Source organism: Corapipo altera, unplaced genomic scaffold (assembly GCF_003945725.1).
Source record: "Corapipo altera isolate COAL_440 unplaced genomic scaffold, ASM394572v1 64, whole genome shotgun sequence".
Lineage (NCBI taxonomy): Eukaryota > Metazoa > Chordata > Aves > Passeriformes > Pipridae > Corapipo > Corapipo altera.
The window spans coordinates 2,864,350-2,884,990 of record NW_020884893.1 but is presented as its reverse complement, the minus strand read 5'-3'; the positions used below and the strand labels follow the sequence as shown (position 1 = coordinate 2,884,990).

The 20,641-nt window shown below is 46.7% G+C and overlaps 2 protein-coding genes across 6 annotated transcripts in view; one reads left to right on the top strand and one right to left on the bottom strand.

Moving 5' to 3' along the window:
* RIPOR3 (RIPOR family member 3) overlaps nucleotides 1-14,664 on the top strand; it is a 52,354-nt gene extending 37,690 nt beyond the window's left edge. For 3 of the 4 annotated variants that reach the window (XM_027646271.1, XM_027646272.1, XM_027646273.1), the window contains 12 exons: nucleotides 979-1,124; nucleotides 6,461-6,590; nucleotides 7,024-7,602; nucleotides 8,085-8,224; nucleotides 8,496-8,628; nucleotides 9,096-9,204; nucleotides 10,301-10,462; nucleotides 10,626-10,784; nucleotides 11,824-12,026; nucleotides 12,275-12,358; nucleotides 12,980-13,070; nucleotides 13,697-14,663. In XM_027646271.1, the coding sequence (XP_027502072.1) occupies nucleotides 979-1,124; nucleotides 6,461-6,590; nucleotides 7,024-7,602; nucleotides 8,085-8,224; nucleotides 8,496-8,628; nucleotides 9,096-9,204; nucleotides 10,301-10,462; nucleotides 10,626-10,784; nucleotides 11,824-12,026; nucleotides 12,275-12,358; nucleotides 12,980-13,070; nucleotides 13,697-13,797 (2,037 nt within the window). In that variant the 3' untranslated portion in view covers nucleotides 13,798-14,663. Of the gene's footprint in view, nucleotides 1-978; nucleotides 1,125-6,460; nucleotides 6,591-7,023; nucleotides 7,603-8,084; nucleotides 8,225-8,495; nucleotides 8,629-9,095; nucleotides 9,205-10,300; nucleotides 10,463-10,625; nucleotides 10,785-11,823; nucleotides 12,027-12,274; nucleotides 12,359-12,979; nucleotides 13,071-13,696 lie in introns of all 4 variants that reach the window. The other variant, XM_027646270.1, reaches the window with a different exon arrangement.
* A 354-nt stretch (nucleotides 14,665-15,018) lies between these two features.
* The window catches only part of PTPN1 (protein tyrosine phosphatase, non-receptor type 1), a 34,389-nt gene continuing 28,766 nt past the window's right edge, over nucleotides 15,019-20,641 (bottom strand). The window contains exons 7-9 of one of the 2 annotated variants that reach the window (XM_027646274.1): nucleotides 20,211-20,372; nucleotides 19,337-19,572; nucleotides 15,019-18,292 (exon numbers count right to left, since the gene is read on the bottom strand). In XM_027646274.1, the coding sequence (XP_027502075.1) occupies nucleotides 18,088-18,292; nucleotides 19,337-19,572; nucleotides 20,211-20,372 (603 nt within the window). In that variant the 3' untranslated portion in view covers nucleotides 15,019-18,087. The remainder of the gene's footprint in view (nucleotides 18,293-19,336; nucleotides 19,573-20,210; nucleotides 20,373-20,641) is intronic. The other variant, XM_027646275.1, reaches the window with a different exon arrangement.

Here is a 20,641-nt window from a genome sequence, read left to right as displayed (position 1 = left end):
TAACATGCTTTTTTACTGTCACTGCACAGTGAAGATCAGGTGAGAAGCTAATTCAGATCCCTGTTTTCCCGTAATAGTTGTTAAAACCTGTATTACTTTGTGTGACAATGATAGTTTTACTCTTTTTGTCAGCTTATGAAAGTCTACTGATGAATGTCCTCCACAGCCTCCTGCTCTTTCCACTTTGTGCTTAGTGATCTTTGCCCAGTGCAAATATATAGCAGGTTTAAAAAAACAGAGAAGAAAATTGATGAGAGCCAAAGAGTGTTCCAAGAGGAGCCTGGCAGCACGACTTCAGCTCTTAAAAGAGATGTAGGCATGGAACTAATTCCAAAGTGGACTTCAGGCACTTGTGCTAAAATTCTGTGCTGAGTCTGATGCTTCATGCACTTCTAGAACAATGTGATCTTCAGTTGGAAGTATGTTTTTATAGCAAATACTCAAGTTAGGTTGTTGGTTTTTTTAAAGTAGCTGAAGAAGACAAGTGCCAGCCTGGGAAAAACACAGGCCTGTGACTGCATTGGTAACAAACCTGGAGCCACCTGCAGAGCTGGAGGAAAGAATGACCCAAGTTCTGATTTTGATCCTGCTGAGCTCAGGACAGTTAGAGAGGTCACAGAGGATGCAGAGAGTTGTGTCTCTGGATCCTTTAGGCAACTGAGATCTGAAATAGTCTGGTGCTGAAATAGTTCCAGTACTAGAGCAAGAATTACAGACTAATTTTTCTTAAAATCATAGTCCACAAGTTCCCTTGTCTGAAGTGCTGTGCAGCTCTGTGTGTCCCCTTTGCCAGCCCCCGGGAGCTGTTCCCTGTGGGGATATCAGCTCACAGCTCTTTAGGAGCCCAGAACTGAGTATCAGTGTTTTGTTTGTTATGGGCCTCAGAGCAGATCTGAGCCTGGGGTGTTCTCCTTTCCATGCAGGTGACTGAGGATTGTCTGGTAGGATGAAGCTGGATGTGTTTGTCTGTCTCTGCAGGTGACAGAGCTGCGAGGACTGGCCACTATTCTGGTTGGTGTCGTGACATGCGACAGCATCAACTTCTTTACAACCAAGCCTCAGGCCATCATTGTGGACATCACTGAACTGGGCACCATCAAGCTGCAGCTGGAGGTCCTCTGGAAGTAAGTACAGCTTCCAATGGGAAAAGCTAGAAAACATTGGAAATGATCAAAGGCTCCTAAGTATGTCAGTGAGCAGCATTCACCCCCACAGTCCTCTCTCCATTCAAGGTGCAGGACAGATGACAGCCTTGTGCTTCCTCACAGCCATCCCGGCTGCTGGGCCTGATCTCTGTTGGACCAGTCCTCAGGAGGGCAGGGGAAAGGACACAAGCTCTTTCTATGACCTTTCAGATCTTCCTTTGCTCTCACCAAAGCCATGGATAGCCATGGGAGCTGACTTAGCCTGACTTAGAGAGCCTTACTTAGCTCACCCCTCTTCACAGTGAGCATTCAGTCCAGCTCCAAGCAATTTATGTCCATCTATAAAATATGAAAAATAATCTTGAGGATGATGAAATGAAACTGGAAGTAGCAGCTTGTAGACACAATGAAAAAAAATACATAGCTGAAATTTTAGAACAATCACTCTGACCAGATCACAATTTGTTATAAATGAAGCTTTCCCAAAACTTGGCACCTTCATATTTGCACTGAGTAGTTATGGATACGAGGCCTGTTTGTGCACTACAGGGAAGCTTGGTTACAGATGTGCTTTTAAAATAGCTGAGCATTGTCATGGTGCCTGTGATTTATTAAATTGTTTTATAATTTAAATCTGTAAGTTGATTATTGTAGTGGATTACTGATGTTATTAAAAGCAAATTCTCACTGTTGTGGATGCTGCAGTGGAACTTATTCCTCACTCCAGACTCACCAAGGTTTTTGAGGTAGTACTGTTGTTTCTGCTTTGTGGGACTGTTGTTCCACACTGAAAGGCCCATCTACAACAAATCAAGACTTTTTAACCTGTTTCCATTTACTATTGTCCAGGGATTAAATGCAGCCCCTTAGTGAAGTGCCCAGTTAAACAATGGGCACTGTTCTCTTGTACCTCTGTGTGTGGCTCACTACAGTCCTTGATTCTTCCCAGCCCTCCATGGCCAAGAGGCCTTTGAACACACCTCTGTTATAAGGACCCTCTTGAAAGGCCACTTTGACTTGGGATCCAGGCTCTCTCCAGGAAAAGCAGAAACAGCTTTCAGGTTCCATTTCTGGGGCTGGGGAAAGAAAAGCTTTATTGATCAACACACAGTTTTTTGAATGTCTCTTGTGCATGCTGTGGTTCTTGACACTTACTGCTGACTTGTACCTGCAACTGGGCTGAAAAATGTGTCTTGCCCACAGCACCCGAAAATGATTTTCCAACACACAGAGTCAGTTGCTCAAAGTCAATGAGAAATAAACTCACCCAGCAGAGTTTGGCTGCACCCGTTTATGGTGCTTCTTCCTCCTGAGATCTGACAGTGGGCATCAGGATGTGGTTTGTTTTGGTGAGGTGCTCAGAAGAAATCACTTCTACTCCCTTGTTATGAACCCACACCAATGGCATCTGACAGTCCCTTCACCTACTGCTGCTGGATCTGCTCACTTCCTTTCCCCTCTGTCAGTAGCTTCCATAATTAATTATGCACATAAGCTGTTCTTACAAAAGGACTGTATGAGGAAATCCCCTCCCTATTCTGGGATATTGCATAGTTCCTCATAATAGCCTGAATCTCCACAAATTACATTTGTGGCAGAACTTTCTGGAAAAGTCCAATCCCGGCACTGTTGACCCTCTGGCTGTGGTGTCTGATAGCTCTGAGTGCAGCTCTGGGCTGGCAAAAGCAGCAGGTCTGTGGTATTTGGGACAACCATCACAGCCTTTGGAGCTGGCAACAGCTGAGCTGGGAGCAGGGTTTGTCTGACTCATTGTCTTTGGGAGTTAATCCCCACTTGGAATTTTTCAGCGGGTGAGAAAACCCCGGCTGTGTGTCTCTGCTGTGTTTAAGTTTTGCGAAATGCTTTGGTGTCCCACCAAGAGGATTCTCCAGAGCACTTCTGTGCAGAGCTGGCCTCTCCTCTGGCAGCCTGTTTGCTGGAGTTCTTTACAGAAAAGAGAAGTTTTGTGGTGATAACTCAGGGTGTTTCTGTTTGCAAAGATAGAGCACTCAAAACAGCTGCTTTTCTCTTTGATTTGAGAATAACTAAACAAATCCATCTGATTTGCCCAAACTTCTCTGAGGCACAAACTTTCAGTCTAGACCTGCTTTGTGAGGAATCCAAATACAGATCTCTCTCTTCCGCTTCTCAATGTATATTTTCTTTTAAATAGGTCTCCAGTCTTCTGGGCTCAAACAAAAGTGCCTTCAGCTCCTTTATAGATCATGCCATGAGGAGTGTGAATGAACTTGGGGCCATTGCAGAACAGCTTTGTTGGCCAGTTTGGCAAAAGGCTTTGGGTTTTTTGCCAACCTAAACAGCAGTCTGAATTCTGTGTCTCACATGCAGGACAAAGAGAAAGCTGTATTCTCCTTTCAGAACTTCAGCAGCACCCTGTGCTGGGATCCAAGGGCACCATCCAGTCAGAACTGCTCTGGTGACTCTGCCTGCTTTGGGCTGTGCTGGCCTGGCTCACAGGGCTTCCTGCAGTGAGAGAAAACCTGAAGGGAGAATAAAAAAGGAAAGTCTGGTTTCTATTTTTGGATGCTGCCAGTCCTGATCTTATAGGTGAAAACTTAGGTGGAATATGTAGGTACTCCTGCAGTATCTTCAGGCAGTATCCATCAGTGCATCCCTGTGCACTCCTAGCCTGGGGCTGTGACAAGCTGTACTAACCTGCAAAATGTGCTTGCTGTGCTTTAAGGGGTAGGTGAAACACCTACTAACAACCTTCTCACTGTTAAATTGCATGGGCATTTTCACCTGGGTTTGATGGTGGCAAGAGAAATCTCATGATTAATAGTGAGTCCAGTCAGTTGACTAGAATTGGCTTTTTTTGGTATTAATGTAAGTCTGGATTCACAGGCTGAACACTGGGATTCAGGCAGGTCTATCCACCAAGAGCCCTTCTGATCTGGTGGTATTTAATCCATGGACAGAAAGGGAGTGCTTAGGGCACAGTGGGAGAAAGGAAGGAAGATCCTCTGGGGCTGAAGGCTGGACTGAGTTTGCTCTTAAGCTCTCTCTCATCACTTCTGCTCCTCTAAGAGCATAAACCAGGCAGTGTCCTCCTTACTCACCCAACAGAAAGTGCAGCAGGAGGAGGTAAATTATAGAAATCTGAAGTATTCCATCCCTCCACAGGTTTGGTGGGTGTGACAAAGTAACATCTCCCTGGGAATTCATGCTCAGGGCTGGCAGAGCTCGGGTGGGCCACTTTGATTTTTTTCCTAATAGAATTTTTCAGCCTTGAGAAGGTGCCTATGGATAATCCTGTGCAGGCACATCTATGTGGACAGGATGGGATTAGCCACAGACACCCCCCACCCCCTGCAGCAAGTACTTGCTCCACAATTTAAAGTTAAATAATGACATTTCTGCACACTTTTTACCTACACAGAGGTTTTGTGTCAATGATTTCAGGAAAGCCACTAGACAAACTAAGGAAAAACCAGTGACAATTAAAGGCAATAGTCTGTTTGCAAAGTCTGGTGCATGACAGATCTCAGCCATGGATTGCCTCAAACCTGGGCATGTGTCTGGGGAAAGCCCACTCTATTTGACTCATTTCCTGTGTTTTCCCCTGGAATATCCCTTACTGGATTCTGTCAGTGTCAAAATGCTGGGAGAGATGGATTCATAGACCTGTCCCAGTCTGATGGTTTGTTTGCTGTAGAAATGTGGAAGGAGATGATGGATCATACCCAAAGAGCTTAGAGCCAAGAGATAATAGAAGCTTTAGAGTAGACTCCATTCTTTCTTTCCCCTCTGCTCTCAGCTGTTCCTTGCAGGGACTGGGAGTGTGTCCTTGTCTGGAGGCAGCTGAAGAGCTGCATTTTGCTGGAGGGTTCCAGGAATTGTCAAAGGGGCAAAACAGATTCAGTTTGTTGTTGTTGTTCCTTTCCCAGAAGTGTCATTTTGCATTACTGCAGTGCTATATTAAAAGCTAAAAGTGAAAAATGTGAGGAATGGATCCCTGTGACTTTTTCTAAGAAATACCACGGGTAGGAGTAATTTGCTTTCATCAGCAAGCACAGCAGGCTTTGGGGAAAAGGCTCTGGCTGTCAGAAACCCGATTTATTTCTGTCCAGTGAGTCAATGCAGGTGGTGGTGGTTGGGACTCCGTGGAACTGGGCTGTGTGATGGACCCCAGCTGGGTGACACTGGTTAATTCAGCCAATTAACCTGTGCTAGGGGAGCTCAGAGTGTCACCTCTGTGCTGAGGAGCTGCACTGCAGGGTGCTGGGGAGAACTGTCCCTGTGCAACACAAGCAGCTGGAGAGACTTGGAGCTCTGCTTTTTAACTTTTGCCAGAGAGCAGAAGTTCTTTTCCCTGCAATTGATTAGTCCTCATTCCCTTTTGAATCTCCTGCAAGGTACAGCTGAATGCAGCTGACTTTATCCTGCTGTTGGTTGTCATATTCCTATCACTGAGGTTACAGATTTGTGGTGAACAGTTCACTTCTTTCCAAATGCCAGTCCTTAAGTGGAAAAACAAACTTTCTTTTGGTGCCACAGGGCATATCAGTGGGGAACAAAAGTAACATGTAGGAAAAACAAACTCTCTTTGCTGAACTTGAAATATGTTTTCCCTCTCCTGGGAGACAGTTTGTCCGAGTTTCCTTAGACTGCTTTGCAAAGGAGTTGGGAATTTAATGGCTGTGATGCAGAAGGTAACTGGGAACTCTTTAGAGCAGGACTTGTCAAGCTCTTGCAGCCCACAGCCAGCACCCTCTGGGGCTGTAAGTGGCCTCATCCATGCCTGTGTGACCCACAGAACTGCCCTGTAGCCCTGCACAGCTTCCTCTGCCAGCCAGTCATTTATTAGTAAGTGGAGGATAATGAGGGGGTTTTATTGGCTTTTCCAGGTGCTGTGTGCTCAGCAGGAGGGAAATTGGCAGTTTTCCTTTATTACATGTGCTCTGTTTCCTTCCTGCCTGGAGTGGTGCCTGTCCCACTGTGCCCAGTGCCTGTCACACACAGGCTGTGCTGGATGGGCAGCACCAGGGCCTGTGCAGGCTCTGCAGGAGGACAGGGAGCACTTCAGCCTCTTGGAACACTGGACTCTTCCAAAGACTCTGGCACAGGTCTCTGTCTAAAGGGTGTTGAGAATTCTGTGTAAAATACCGTCTTGCCTACCTCTTTCTCTGCTGGAGCAATCAAAGATACTGGTCAGAGGGGCAGTTTCTGTTTCCTTTTATTCACTGTGGCACTGACTGAATGTCACAGTTCAAATCCTCCTAGCTGTTCCTGCAGCTGAACACCTCTGTGCTCTCTGCTCTCACTGACACTTTGGCCTTTGTTTTCTGCTGCAGCCCCTTTGACACAGAGAACCTGTTTTTGTCACCTGGAAGCACTGCCAAGTTTTCCGTGGGTAGCAGGAAGAGCTCGTTATACAACTGGACCCCCCCAAACACCCCCAGCTTCAGAGAGAAATACTACCTGGTGAGTACCTGAGGAAAGCAAGATGCAAAGCACAGACCTAGGGCTTGGTTTTGGGTTAGATTAGACTGTTCAGGAGCACACTCAGAAGTGTGAAAGCATAGCACTCTGGGCCTTTGCAGTTTGGGGCTTTGTTTTCTTTTAACCCCCATTCATTTAACCCAGAAACAGGTTTTCAGCTGCCTTAGTAACTCTCACCAGAAAGATCAACCACGCAGTTACTGCTGCTCCTCTGTTCATCCAGGGGCTCTTAGAACTTGGTTTCAGTAGTTTTTTGTCCAATCCATGCTGGCCTGGCCCCACGTGCAGAAGAGCCCTGTGCTTTGATGGATTTGGGTGCATGTTTCCAACAACAGGAACCAGAGCTGTATCTCTTGGGTGGGATCTCAGGCTTCCCAGTTGTGTCCGTGCTCATTTATGGATCTTTTTGCTGCAGTCTCTTTTGCAGCTGAGGCAGAACCAGGGGGATGTAAGTGATGAAGCCCAGCCCCCCAGCATTCTGAGCTACTTGGCTGCCTGTGATTTTGATGACCATGGGAGGAGTAAAGCTCACAATCCTGCAGAGACCAGTGAGGGAGACTCGTTCAGCTCTGAGGACCAGAAAGGGGCAGAATCCCGAAGTACAACTCCAGCTCTGGACCACAGGCCATTGGTGATTATTCAAGAGACTGGTGCAGAAGAGCACCAGCACCCTCTCCCAGATCACACAACTCTGGATATCCTGAAGAAGACTCCATGTGGGGATGGATTTCCAAGTAACCCGTCCAGTCTTCCGAATCGCCACAAGGGCAGGAGGGATTCTGTGAGCCAGCCCAGGACTCGGCGCCTGGCAGAGCAGGAGGACAGCAGCCAGAAAAGCTGGAATGCTGCAAGTGACCCGAGACTGGATGGACATACAAAGTCTATTGACAAGACTCTTCAGGAAGTGTTGAACTTGCTGAAATCACGTGATGTGGGGCAAGCCCAGCTGGAGAAATTGGAATACCAGGTTTCGTCTCTGAGGGATAAATTAAAGGTATGGGAATGTTTTACCCTCGGGACATGGTGCAGCTTCCTCTGTTACCCCTAAATCTGAAGATGTTCTGTGACCCTGAGGCTGATTTCATTTAATGATGCAGCAATGGCACGTTCCCAAAAGGAGTTTGGCCACCAGAGGTCAGGCAGGACTCGGGAAAGGCAGCTCCCAGTGCCGGGCACAGAGCAACGGCTGGGAAAGAAATAACCAATGCAGTCCAACTGGAAACCAGTCTGGGCTAAACTGATCCTGAACTATGTCAGAGCCTCAGCATTTAGGTCTGCTTCTAATCCTTTTTGATATTTTTAAAATTTGGTATAGCTCGAGGTGACTGCATCAGTTCATCAAGCCGATAGGCTAAGAATGAAATCAGAAAAGCAAATTAATTTATTATTAGGAATGATTTCAAAACCAGCAAAGAACTCCTGCAAAATGGCTTGATACTACAAATAACAGCGTTTTTCCTTCCACCCCATCAACAGCAAAAGACACTTCATCACAAACACTCATCTATGGAGAGTTTAATGGTGGAGACAGTCCTGGAAAGCTTTGACTTCCTAAACGCTGACTGCAGTGCTGACGAGCTCTCGCTGTTTGGGAGCATCAGGACAGCCAGTGTCAGGTATGTGCTGTGGGGACAGGGACAGGGCTGAGGGGGAACACTTGGCTGAGTAACAGCTGTGCAGAGCTGCTGCTGGTGTGAACACCCAGCACAGAAACGTGTCCTCATGTTTTTAAGAAGGTTATAAATGCAATTAAAAACAATGCCGCTTTGTTTGATGCCACCTGGTTTGTACTTTCGTGACTTTCTTGAAGGCTCCTGTTGAGACTGCACATCTTCAATTTTATTTAGTGATGAGAGTTCTAACTCCTTTTTCCCCTCATCTCAACAGCACGTACAATGACAACACACTGAAGTCCCTGAGCTGTGACACGAGACCAGAAACTCAAGATGTCACTACTGGTGATGACAACTTAGACATGCTGTTGATAACTCACCTGAAGCTGTGCAAAGGTCTTTTGCAGGTACAGAACAGCCTGGGGGTTCCCAGGGCACTGGATGTCATTGTTGATTCTGATTATGGACAGAAGGGATTATGTAGCTGTTTTATAAAAGCAGAAAGACTCAGAATGGAAATGGACTCCAAAAACTGCAGCATCTTCATGTATCTACACAGAACATATAAAACTCTGCTGCCTTTCTTCAGCCTCTGGGTTTTGCTGGAGCTCTAATTAGTACCTTGTGCCCTAAGCAGGCTGTAAATGCAATCAGACAGGTTTGACTCTAAATGTGCAAGGGGTGATCAATTTTTGAATGAATGAAAAACTGATACTACCAGTAGCATGTGCTGTGATGGCAGAGGGGCCTTCTCAGAGCAGCTGATGTTTTCTCACTGCTCTTAGAAGTTTGATTCCAAGAAACAAATCCTGGTTTATCTTGAGCTTTATACTGCCCTTGTTTCAGCTGCTGAGATACATATGTTGCATTTCAGAAACTGAGGTCACCAAACGTAGCCCAGCTTGTCCAGGAGAGCATTTTGGAAGAAGTATCTGAGCAGACCCGAGTGCTGGGGGATGTCCTGGATATGTCTGTTGAAGAAAGTGAGTAGCTGCATTATTTCCAAGGCATGCCAGAGATGGGAGAGGTGCACCCCTGATGTGCCTGCTCCAGCTTCCCCAGACACATCAGTGTTTCATTCTAAATTCCTTGTAAAACAGTCACATAATTAAACCAGCTCTTATATCTGGATTCTTAGAGAAAACAGGGCTCATGGTTTGCTTTGGATTTTTCTGCAAGGAAGGAAAAGATTTGGAGAAATTTGTCTCAAAGAGTAACTGAACTGGTATGTTTTAAACAGGGATGTTGTAGATGATGGAATTTGCAATCAAAGAACAACAGAGCAGCCTTAGTAAAATCCTCTTTTATCTGTCCTTTTACTTGGTAAGCAAACAGCCCAAATTCTGTGCCCATCTGCAAGAACAGTTGGGCAATTCTTCCCACCTCAGGCCTTCCCAATACTAAACTCTTCTGTACACTGACAAAATCATAAAACACAATGGGAGACTTGGAAGGCTTTTGTTCTCATCTTGGTAAATGCAGCATCAAGAATGCAAATTTTAGTTGGAAGCATTTGCTGACAGATTTTATCCTGGAGGATGTGAGAATAACCTGTTCCAAAGGGCCTTTGGTACAGTGTGACAGGGGAAGTGTGGGAGTGTTAAATGCAGGAGTTCAATCTCTGTAGGGAAGAGCGAGGCATGAAGGGTCCAAAGGGTAGTGAGAAACCACAGGGTATTGCTTCAAGTGAAGTGTTTGATAAGAGAGAGCCCTGAGGAAGGAACATGAGGCAGGATCTCTAAAACCTGGCAGTGGCACATCTCTGGCTGATAGAAGGGCAGCCAGTTAAACTCACAGAAAGTTCTTCTGGAGCTGGACTCACACACCAGGACAAAATGAACAATAAGGGGCAGAAGAGCTGCTGATGACAGTTTGGGAGCTCAGCCTAAGCTTGGTGAGATCAGTGCTTGCAGGTTTTAGCATTTTGGCAGGAAATGCCCCATTTTGAACAAAACCATCTCTAACACAAATACAAGTTAACGCTGACCCATGTCTAGATAATCCATCTGGTGCCTAATTTCTCATGTAAAATCCAAAATCTGCTGGAGCTCATGGACTTCTTCAAATGTGGGGTTTCAGTTATTCAGAAGACTAAGAAGAAGAAGCACTATCTGAAGATGTGGAGTGACCTTGCAGAGCCTGGCAGCATCTTGTTGGCTTCAGCAGAAAGGTTCCGTCATGCCCTGAAATACACGATGATGCTCAAAGTGAAGGAAAAGTACCCCAGGCAGCTGGAAGCAGGTACCACTGGAGCACAAAGCCACTCAGACTGCATTTGGCTACAGTGCTAAAGATTGTCCCTGTGCATTTAAAGAACCCCTAAACCTCTTACTTGTTCTCAGCAGCTTCCCACAAACTAACCTGCTGTTTTCTCATTTGTCCTTGTCCGTGTTCCTTCTTCCAGTGCTGCAGAGGCTGCTGGAGCAGATCCTCACCTGTGATGGGTTGCTCCCCACTCCAAACCTCCAAACAGAACCAGTTACTTTATTCCAGTTTTATAGCTACCTGGACAAGCACCACATTGCCAGCCTGGAGAAACACTTGGGACAACTTGCCAAGGAAGGTAATGGCAGTGCTTGGCTCCTCCTTTAGGGCTACCCTCCAGGTTCCCACTCAAGATACAATTCCAGAGCAGGAAACACCCCAACCAGTGCACTGACAACTTGCTTCCATTTTAATTGCCCTTATGACCATGTAATTTTAATCAGAACAGGAAAGATGTGCTTGACTCCCATATCTGGCCATGTACAAACAAACCAGGTGTGAAGGATGGGTTTATCTTAAGTGCCCTGAAAAGTGGGTTCTGGGATATTCTGAAGTTAAAGCAGAAGCAAAGTCAAGAGGAATCTACAGCTGGATCCAAGGACTGAGTAAAGTCTGGGGCTTTGGGTGTCTATTGCAGCTGGAATCAGACACAGAAAATAGCAATAAAATTCCAGAGGTTACTAACGTGCATTTTCTAGCCTGAGGTAGCCAGAGCCTCACTGGAGTCTTGTCCAACATGTGAAAGTACTTGAAAACCTACTCTGTGTTAGAAAAGAATTATTTTAAAAATAGTCTTTATATTGGCTGCATCGTTAGGCTTATGTTGATGCAGATGACTCATCTGGAGGGGGGCTAAAACTTGAGCATTCCTAGTCAGTGAAAAAGACCTGGAATATTCTTCAAATTGAAAGGGTAAATCCAGTGCCTGATTTCTTAGTTTTTAAAAGAGAGAGGGTTTTCTTTGTCCTGTACAGTGAGATCTCCCAGGGCTGTTTACGGGTATTTTGCTTGATCCTGTTCCTTGTTGTGGGCTGGGCTCTTGTCCCGACGCCCAAGGCTGTGGGACCTGCTCTGGGTGTTGTCCTGGATGCACCCGGGGCTGGCACAGATCGGCTGCTCTGCTGTCCCAGCCTGGGCACGGGAGGAAATGGAACAATGGCAGGGAGAGAAGACAGGATGGGCAAAGGGGCAGCTGTCCCGGTTTGCTTCCTGCCACGCTTGGCTTCCTCGCCGGCCCCGGGAAGAACTGCTTGTGGCTAAAGGGGACCGGGCCAGGGAGGAGCTCCTTGCAAATGTCTTGGTTTGCGGGTGAGTGAAGCCGAGCACTTCCCTCGCAGTGATGCTGATCGAGGAGCTGCAGTGCCCCGGGAGGCTGAAGACGCTGAAGAGGCTGAAGGGGAAGCGGCTGAACAAGCTGCAGCCGCTCCCGCAGACGCTGCGGCTGCTCGGGGAGCTGCAGCTGGACGAGAACCACCGAGTGAGCAAAGCGGCCACGTCCTGCCTGTGCCGCGCCGCCGCCAGCAGGAGCCTCAGGGCCAAGGTAAGCGCTGCAGCTCCCCTGGCCTTGCCGGGCTGCTGAGATCCACGCGATGGCTTCAGCCTGGAATGGCACTGCCCCCTCTGCCCTTGGCTTAGCTGTGAACTGGCCCCTGAACCACAGCAGTGCTGGGGTGATTTGTCTCTGTCCTGTTTTTGACTTTCAGATGGGCAGAGCTGCTCCTGTCAGTCTGCTTTGGTTGTTTGATTAACACTCAAGGTGCTCTTTTTTACTTTCCTTTTTCTATTCAGGCTGTGTTGTTTTACACTGATGCTTTATCTGACTGTGATGCAAGACTTCAGCAAGCTGCATGTTTGGCTCTTAAGAACCTCAGGGTAAGTGTTCACAGCTCTGCTGGGCACATCTGGCCACAGCCATGGATGCAGAAGTGTGTCTGGCTGGGATTTTAAAGCTGGTAGAGTCACTTTAGCAGCTTTCTGCTGTTTGGAATTCCTGAATTCTTTGGCTGCAGAAGTTCCAAACCATTAATGCAGTTGTTCCAAAGGCAGCAGGAGAGGGAGCTGTGGGCATCTTGTTTGATGTGCCAGGCACAGCACAAGGACACAGAGGATGTGTTTGAACTCCTGTGATATCCTGTCACACAACAAGAAATCAGAGTCTTACTCTTAAATTCAATTTGCAAAGCAACAACTGGGATTAACCCTTTCAGTGACGTCCTGGTGGGTGATGCTGATTTAACGGTCCTGCAGCAGGGACCTGTACCCTGGGACTTTTACACTTTCTAAGGCCCTAAAACAGGAGAGAAGGAGGTGACAGAGGTGAGAACATGTCAGGAAATGTAACTGCAAGCTGATGTGCTGGGGGAGGAGAGAAAGGTCTTGGTAGAATTCAGGTGCAAGAGGAGATGGGAGTTTGTGTGTCTGTGTTTGCCTTGTGAAAAACATCCACCAAACTGCTGAGGAGCTGCTGAGGCCAATGTTTCCTTTCTCCCACAGGCTGTGGAGAGCATTGAGCAGGTTGCCCACCTGTGCCAGTCTGAGACAGAGGAAGTCAGGAATGCAGCCAGGGAAACAACACTGTCCTTTGGTAAGGCTTTCAAACAGTCTGAAAAAGTGATGTGAAATAGTGCAGGACCAGGAGAGGCCTCAGGTGCAGCCTGAACACATCCAAGACAGTGGAAATCCCTCATGAACAGCTGTTTCATACCATGGAGACAAACTTTATATCACAGGTACCAACCAAGGGCCCTCCTGTTGAGGTTTATAGAACCAGACCAAGGAAATTCTCCAGGATAAAGTCCTTTAGGAACCACTGAACCTTTTGAAAAGGTGGCAGATAAGAACCAAAGATGCTGGAAGTGATGCTGGAGAGCTGTTTCCCTGTTCTGTTCTTCCAAAACCCCCTTTGATCCATGTTTAGTCCTGGGGATCTCCAGACTTGCTTCCCAGAAACACTCAGGCTCACGTGCATGGCAAGTTTTCCAGCTGTGATGCTCCAAACTGTTACTCACATGGAAGTATTGACAGGAGGCCTGATTTTCCATGGTAGCTTTCAGCAGGTTTTGGAAAACTGTTCCCTTAGGGACAGTGTTTGCCACTCTTAGGAACCCTTGTTAGTTCCAAACAAGGTCACAATGGAAGTGTTTCCAGAGGGTCCCATTTCTCAGGCGTTTGTGTCTCTCCCTCAGCACAGGCTGTTTCCTTTCTCCACAGGGGAAAGGGGCCGCCAAGCCTTCGAGAAAATGGACAGGATCTGCTGTGAACTGAGGGAAACTGCCCAGCACGAGGCCGAGATTGAAATCACAGTGTTTTAGGAGTGCAACGGGAGGAGCTGCATCCCACTGTCCTCACAGCCACACGGGCACCTGAGGGATGGCTTTGGTTGTCCCTGCTCTGTCCGTGCTGCATCCTGCCCCAGGACAGGCTCATTTCCAAAGGGCAGAGTTTGCAGTCTCCACAATTCAGGCTGAAACAGGTTTTCTCACCATCTCTCAGCACGTGATCAAATACCAAAGTGCCTGGATGAATGAAAGCTGGGATCTCTTGGAACGTGGCACCAGATTGTCACTGGAGCTAAAATCTCCATCTTGCTGGAACTAGCTGCCCCTGCTCAAACTGTAAATCCAGTATGATTTATTTTCCCATGAAGTGTTTTATTAATTTGGCATTTCCCGAGGGAGAAATGATCACTCTCCAACAGTCCCTCTGGAAGGCAGCAGACAACAGCCTTTTACACCAACAGATCCAGCAGAGTTGCTCAGTGGGTTCTTTTGCCTGGACAATTTAGTTGCAGAAGGAAAACTTGTTACTTCCAAAGTCTTCAGCCTGGTTGCAGCTTAGGCCAGGTTCCAGCAGGGACTGACAGCGTGTGGGAGGAGTGTGTGTGCTCAGCAGGAGGGTCTGTGTTGGGTTTGCCAGGTGCAGGTCTGAGGGAGGGACAGGTTTGGGTTGGTTTTAAATTTTGAGTTTAGTCATAGATCAAGACTTCTCATAATCATCCACCTGTTGTCAGGCCCTTCCTCAGCCCCTGGCTGGCAGGGCAGGGTGGCCGTGGAGAGAAGCCTGGCTTCAGGTACAATACTTGAAAGGGTTGGGCTCGTGTGTACATATTTTTATATATATATATGTGTATAAAATGTTTCTATTCAGTATTTATTTGTTGGATTTCATACTGTTTTCTGAAGTTCTAATAAACCATTGAGACAAGTTGCTGTGAGTGTTTTGTGGTGCTGTGCTGGCAGGCCTGGGGACAGGTACAGGGCACTGGGCTTGATCCCTGTCCTGCCTGGGACAGGTCAGGCTTGGAGTTCAAATTGAACTGTCTCATGTGAAAGACTAAAGCAGGGAGCTGGAGGGGTCAGGGAGAGACACAGGGGACTCATCTCTTTTACTCCCTACAGGAAGTTCTTACAAGAACATTTAAATCACTTTCCTCTACAACCTCCCAACGTTCCCCTCCTGCCCCCCTGTGCATGTGGGTCAGTCAGGAGCCTGTGGCTCCAGCCCCAAAGCAATAAGAGACCCATCGAAGTTCTTTAAAAAAAGAATTTTATTGTTACAACTAAAATGAGAACTGAAAACTTGTATGGGAGATTGAAAAACTGTACAGTTGTACTCTAACCTGGGAGGCCCAGCAGCGGCTTACACAAAAGACAAGATACCTGAAACTGTATTATACCAAAACATTCAGCTTTTTTGTTGAGTTTTTAAAATTTTTTTTTATAAAAGTTTATTCTATGGCAATCTGTAAAAAAAGAAAGACCTGATGAGTAAATATTTGCTTAAGGCAGATAGCAGAGCAGCTCACTAACGTCCTACCGAGTCTAACATGGATGTTTGTCCATTTCCAAGAACAGGTTACCCAACACCCCCACGGTATTTACACCCCCCAACTACCACAGACAGTACAGGACAGCAAAACAAAATGGGAACAGTTCAGTATTCCAAGCCTTATCCACACCTCAGGGGCCTGGGGAGCAGTCACTGTGTGTCCTGGGACAGGGGAAGAGCTGGACTTGGAACAGAGGGAAGGGACAGGTGGAAAGGGAGATGCTCAGAGCTTGTCTATGACCTGCAGGAACTCTCTCTTGGTAGAATCATTTGCAATTTAATTAATCTGGAAACAAAGGAAGGAGGCTTTGTTTTCCTGCCATACCAAAAACTTAAAATATTCTCTCTTGGGAACATGTGCAGAGGGGAGGGGTTTGGTTCGTGTCTTTCCAAAGGTGCCCCTGCTGCCCCCAGGCCAGGGGAGGTGTGGATAGGGCTGACTAAACTCTGGAATGTCTGTACTACACTCACTCAGCTGAAAGGAACATGCTACCACCGGGCACACGGGATCCCACGGGAAGTCATGCCAAGGATTAGGCGAGTACATATTGTCTGATAAACACCCAACAGGCCATCGCTGAAAGAGGAGACTTTCAGCAACACCCTCTGAACCACAGCCACTAAGGATCAGGTCATGCAAATATCATTTGGGCACATCAGGAAGCAGAAATATAAGTTCTTTCACCTTTCAAGCACGTGGTGTTTCATCGGGACACCGGAGACTTCACATGCAGTTTAATACAAAGGGGTACAAATGGTGCCTCAGGGCAGGACCTGCCCGTGCTGGAGAGAACAGTGGGGACAAAGCAATCACATAATGTATCTTAAATACACAGATGAGCCATTATATATTACCATTTTTCTATACTCATTTTTCCTGTTTCCAATAATATAACTAAATATTGACTGATTACAACATTCCTCCTTTCAAGTACTGGTCTGACCAACAGTCTCACAGGTAAAAGGATTGATTCCCAGTACTACCTGAGGATTTATTATTGTACTCTTGAGAAGCCCTTGATGCAAGCTTAACAAAACACAAAATAGAAATAACTCCAACCCCCCCGACCCCCTTCACCTACTCACCCACTGAAGGAAGAGCTACACCTACAGCCAGCTTGGCAAAAATAAATACTGAGTGGAGAGAGCTCCCCTGGGCTCCTCCACAGCGAGGGCTGCACTGAGGGGGTGCTTAAGTGCTCTAAATCTACAGAGACTTGAGAAATGAAAGGAGCAGATCAGTAACAGTGCTGCAGATCAGCTGTCCTGGGTCAGCTCAGTCTCGACAGCTCTCAGCAGCGAGTTTGCTCCTGGCCTCTGCTCCATGACACAAGCAAAGAAATCTTTGCTATTATTGTTTAAACTATTAATCATTTGGTACTACTGAGAGGAACAGCATTGGCTGCCTAGTGCAATGCTGCCTTCCAGTCCCAGTCCTACCCACACACCCAAATCCTTATTTACAAGCACTTTACACCCTGGAGCCCTGGGCCAGGCCCACAGCAGGGCCAGTGCTGGGCCCAGCCTGGCTGCAGGACCCCCTCCTAGAGCCAGGATTTTAATCTTGGCTTTACACAAAGCAGAACACACAAACACTTGCATCATAAACCGACATGTTCACAGACCAACCCGGCTCCTGGTGAACTGTCTGTGTCTCAAGGAAGCTGCCACAGCCTGGATTGCTCTGGATTTACCAAATGCTCTCCTGCCTGGAGCATATCTCCTGCTGCCCCTGCAGCACCCCCGGGGCCTCTCCCCTGGCTGGAAGCAACGGCTGGTCCTGACGGAGCACAGGGAGAGTGAAACTGCATTTTACATTCCAAATGATGAGGTTTAAGAACTGGTCCTTCCATGGCAGAGTGCTGGTGGACATGGTTTGGTTGAATTTCCCTTCCTGTTTCTCTCCCTCCCCTCAACCTCTCCTAACCCAGAATATAAAACTAAAAACAGCTTTAGAAAGGATGGTGCAATGTAAAGAGCCGTATGTGCAAGTAGAGTGCAACAAAAGTCAATGAGGAGATACACTTAGTAAAGGAAAAAAAAGGAAAAAATCCAAGAGCTGGACGTGTTGGGATACCCTGAGCAAATGCAGAAGCCTGGTTCTATCAACACAAGTAAAACAATCAGCTCTTTAAGAACAGTTATGCCAAGATTAAATATATCAATACCACAGGCACTGCCCACAACTCAGTCTTTAATGATGAAGCAAGTTTAAAAAAAAAAAAAAAGAAACAAAAAAACCAACCACAAACACCCCTCCCCTTCCAAAGGTTTACATTCTTCAGGTATGTGGGTTTCTTTTTCTTTTTTGGGAACTCGTCAATGTAAGTCATGTATTTGGTTACAACACTTGGAGAGTACAAGCAAGTTTCACTTGTGCCTACTTTTTCTGAAACAAAAGAAAATGAACTGGCTTTTTAAAAAAGGCTAAAAACAACAATGTGTTGTAATTCTATTATTTAGTTAAAAAAAAAAAAAAAAAAAAAAAAAAAAAAGAAACCAAAAAAGGAAACCAACTATTTGGCATTTTCTCTGCTTACTCCTGAATATTTTAAGGCCCTGAGATTAGAATATTATGTTCTTGGGACCACAGGGCTGGATAAAACCCTAGTGCATCAATTCTCTCTTTAAGCCCTACCCAAAGTTCTGGCCTTTCACCCTAAATCTACCTGCTCTGAGACAAGGCTCCCCTGCCTGGACTGCTCCCTCTCACAGGAGCTCCCACAAACCCCGACCGGGCGTGTTCCCCGCGGGTCCATCCTGCTGAACAGCCATCAGTGGAAACACACCCTGTAGCAGAGATAAGCTCCTGCTGTGAGGAAAGTGAACATGCAGATGTTCACCAGAAATGGCTTCCACGTTGTCACCATGTTCTCATCCTCCTCGTCCGAGTTCTCTGACTTGGACTCCTCTTTGTGGGGCGAGAGACGCGGATTTTCACCAACAGTTCTCCTCCGAATTTCAGTGTCTTGACTAGTGCTTAAGGACAAAGAAATCAATATTCAGTACTGGATGGACACAAATATTCCTCACTGGATTCGCCATGGAGCCCTCCTGAACCCTGGTACAGCGCAGGACTGGACTGGAGCAAGGGGAAAGGCAGATGTCCAGTCCAAGCACCTCCAACCAATGAAGACAGGCAGTTCCAGAGGAGGATTCAGCTCCATCCTCAGACAAGGGACTATAATAAATAAAATCAATCTGATCTCTGAGCTCTCTGGAGCTGGACATGTCTGATGTTCATTTACACTAAACTGCATAAATAATAATTTCTAAGAAATTATTTACTCACTGAGAAATTCAGATTTATCCCACTAATGAGAAGACACAAGACACCAGTTTTAAATTAAATCCACACCTTCAGTGGGTATGGAAATCATCCCCAGGCATCTCACACCCCTGGTAAATGTTCTGCTAACAGAACTATACTGTCACCAAAGAAAGAAAGAGGGAGATGCTACCAGTGCAACACTTCCTTCTTTCACTGCTAAGCCTCCACTTGTGTGTGTTCCTGTTTCCAAGATTTCCTTTCTTTTTAGCAAATATTGTTTGGAATTTGAGTATTTTCCTTTCAGAATCTCCCCAACGAATTAAGAAAAATCCATATCAAAACATTGTTTCTTTTGGGCAGGGAAACTCTTCCATTTTATCTCCTTGCCTGCAGCAGAACTTGGAGGGAGACACCTCGTTCAGCTCCTGGTTGCAGCCTCCCAGCTCTGTGAATTTAAGACTATGGGAACCTCTCACTGACCTCCAGCTCCCAGAGCCACACACCCATCACCTGTCACTTCTTTAGCAGGGTGCCAGAAGAGGCCCCAGCCCACGGGACAGTTAAATGAACATGAGTGTGAGACCTCAACTGAGAGAAATTTGCCTTGGAACTACTATTCCTGCTCTTACACTGCCTCAATCTGCTCAGGCCCTTCTGTATGAAATGCTGTTTTATGTGCAAATGTCCTCCACACAAACACCCCGTGGACAGAGATCCCGGGACACCTCACAGCGGGAAAAGCCCTGAGTTACCTGTCTGTGCTCAGCGGGGCAGGTGAACGAGCTCTGCCGTCTGGGACCGTCTCTTCCACGGTGCTCACTGAGCATGTGATCTCCTCCTCTGCTCCCGGGGGTTTGGGGAAGAATTCCGTGTGTTCGTGCATCCTCCCGTTGTGCATCTCCGAGGTTCGCTTCGGTGGCCGGGGAGGTGGGGGGGTGTGCTCAGGTGGGGGGTCCAGGTCCTCGTTGGAGAGCTCTTTCCACTGCTCCTTCAGGGAAGGACAATCCCTGGTAAGCTCTTCTCTTCTCTCTGTAAGCTACTCTAAACTTTACCAGGGCAGAATCTTTATACTCTACCTTTCAACTAATTCTTAAAGTGGCTCATCATTTGCATCAAGAAAAAAAAGAGAAACCAGACACAAGAACTCCAAACCCAAGCTACATCCACTACACACAGAACACATCAGATACAAATGCAAGAGATTCCAGTCTACTTCTGGAAAACTTAAATAGCACAAAATAGAACCTGTTTTGCTGGAGTTCTGCTTACCACAAAAAACCTGATGAATTTAATCATAATACTTAGAATTCTGCTATATTAGAAAACTGTTATTACCTAAAATGCCAGATGAGCTGATGCAGCAGCTACACCCTGGTCACTGTGCTGGAAAGCACACGAGGCACCTGTTAACTCACAAGTACTCTCTGGAAGGTTCTTAAATACAACACTTCAGGTTGTCACAGATTGTAAAGCACTGTGCTGAAGAACCCCATAATATAAACACGTACTGGAGCTGAAACAAGCACCAAGCTTGAAGCTTCTTTTTCTCCTGCTCATCCCACACACTTGCTGCAGTTCCCATGGAGCTGCAGCTCCTCCTTTGGCTGAGCTGCCCACAGCACTCACTTGCACTGAAGCATCTCCCATGATGAATTTTGCCCCTTCAATAACAGCCAAGTAGGAGAAGCGGAGCTGGTCTGCGGTCTGGATGAGTCCCATCCTGTACTTCCTCATTTCCAGGAGAACCTGCTTGACGTCCACAGAGGAAGGATCTTTCCGTTTGTCCATCTGAAAAATATGACACATGCTTTATGTTCTGGTGACATTCACTACAAGGACCCATCTTGTGGCAGGGCCTTCACACTGCCCTTCCCATTACACAGTTAATGAGCTCACATCAAACTGGTATGAGCAGCTTTTTACTGGGTCTCCAAAAAGACTGAGGGGAAACCAACAGGACTCCAAAATGTTGTCCCTTTCCCCCTTTTTTTCTTTTTAGTGACATTTTAGCCTAGGCCTGACTTGGCTTTCTATAGGTCTCACGCAGTGAGAGAATA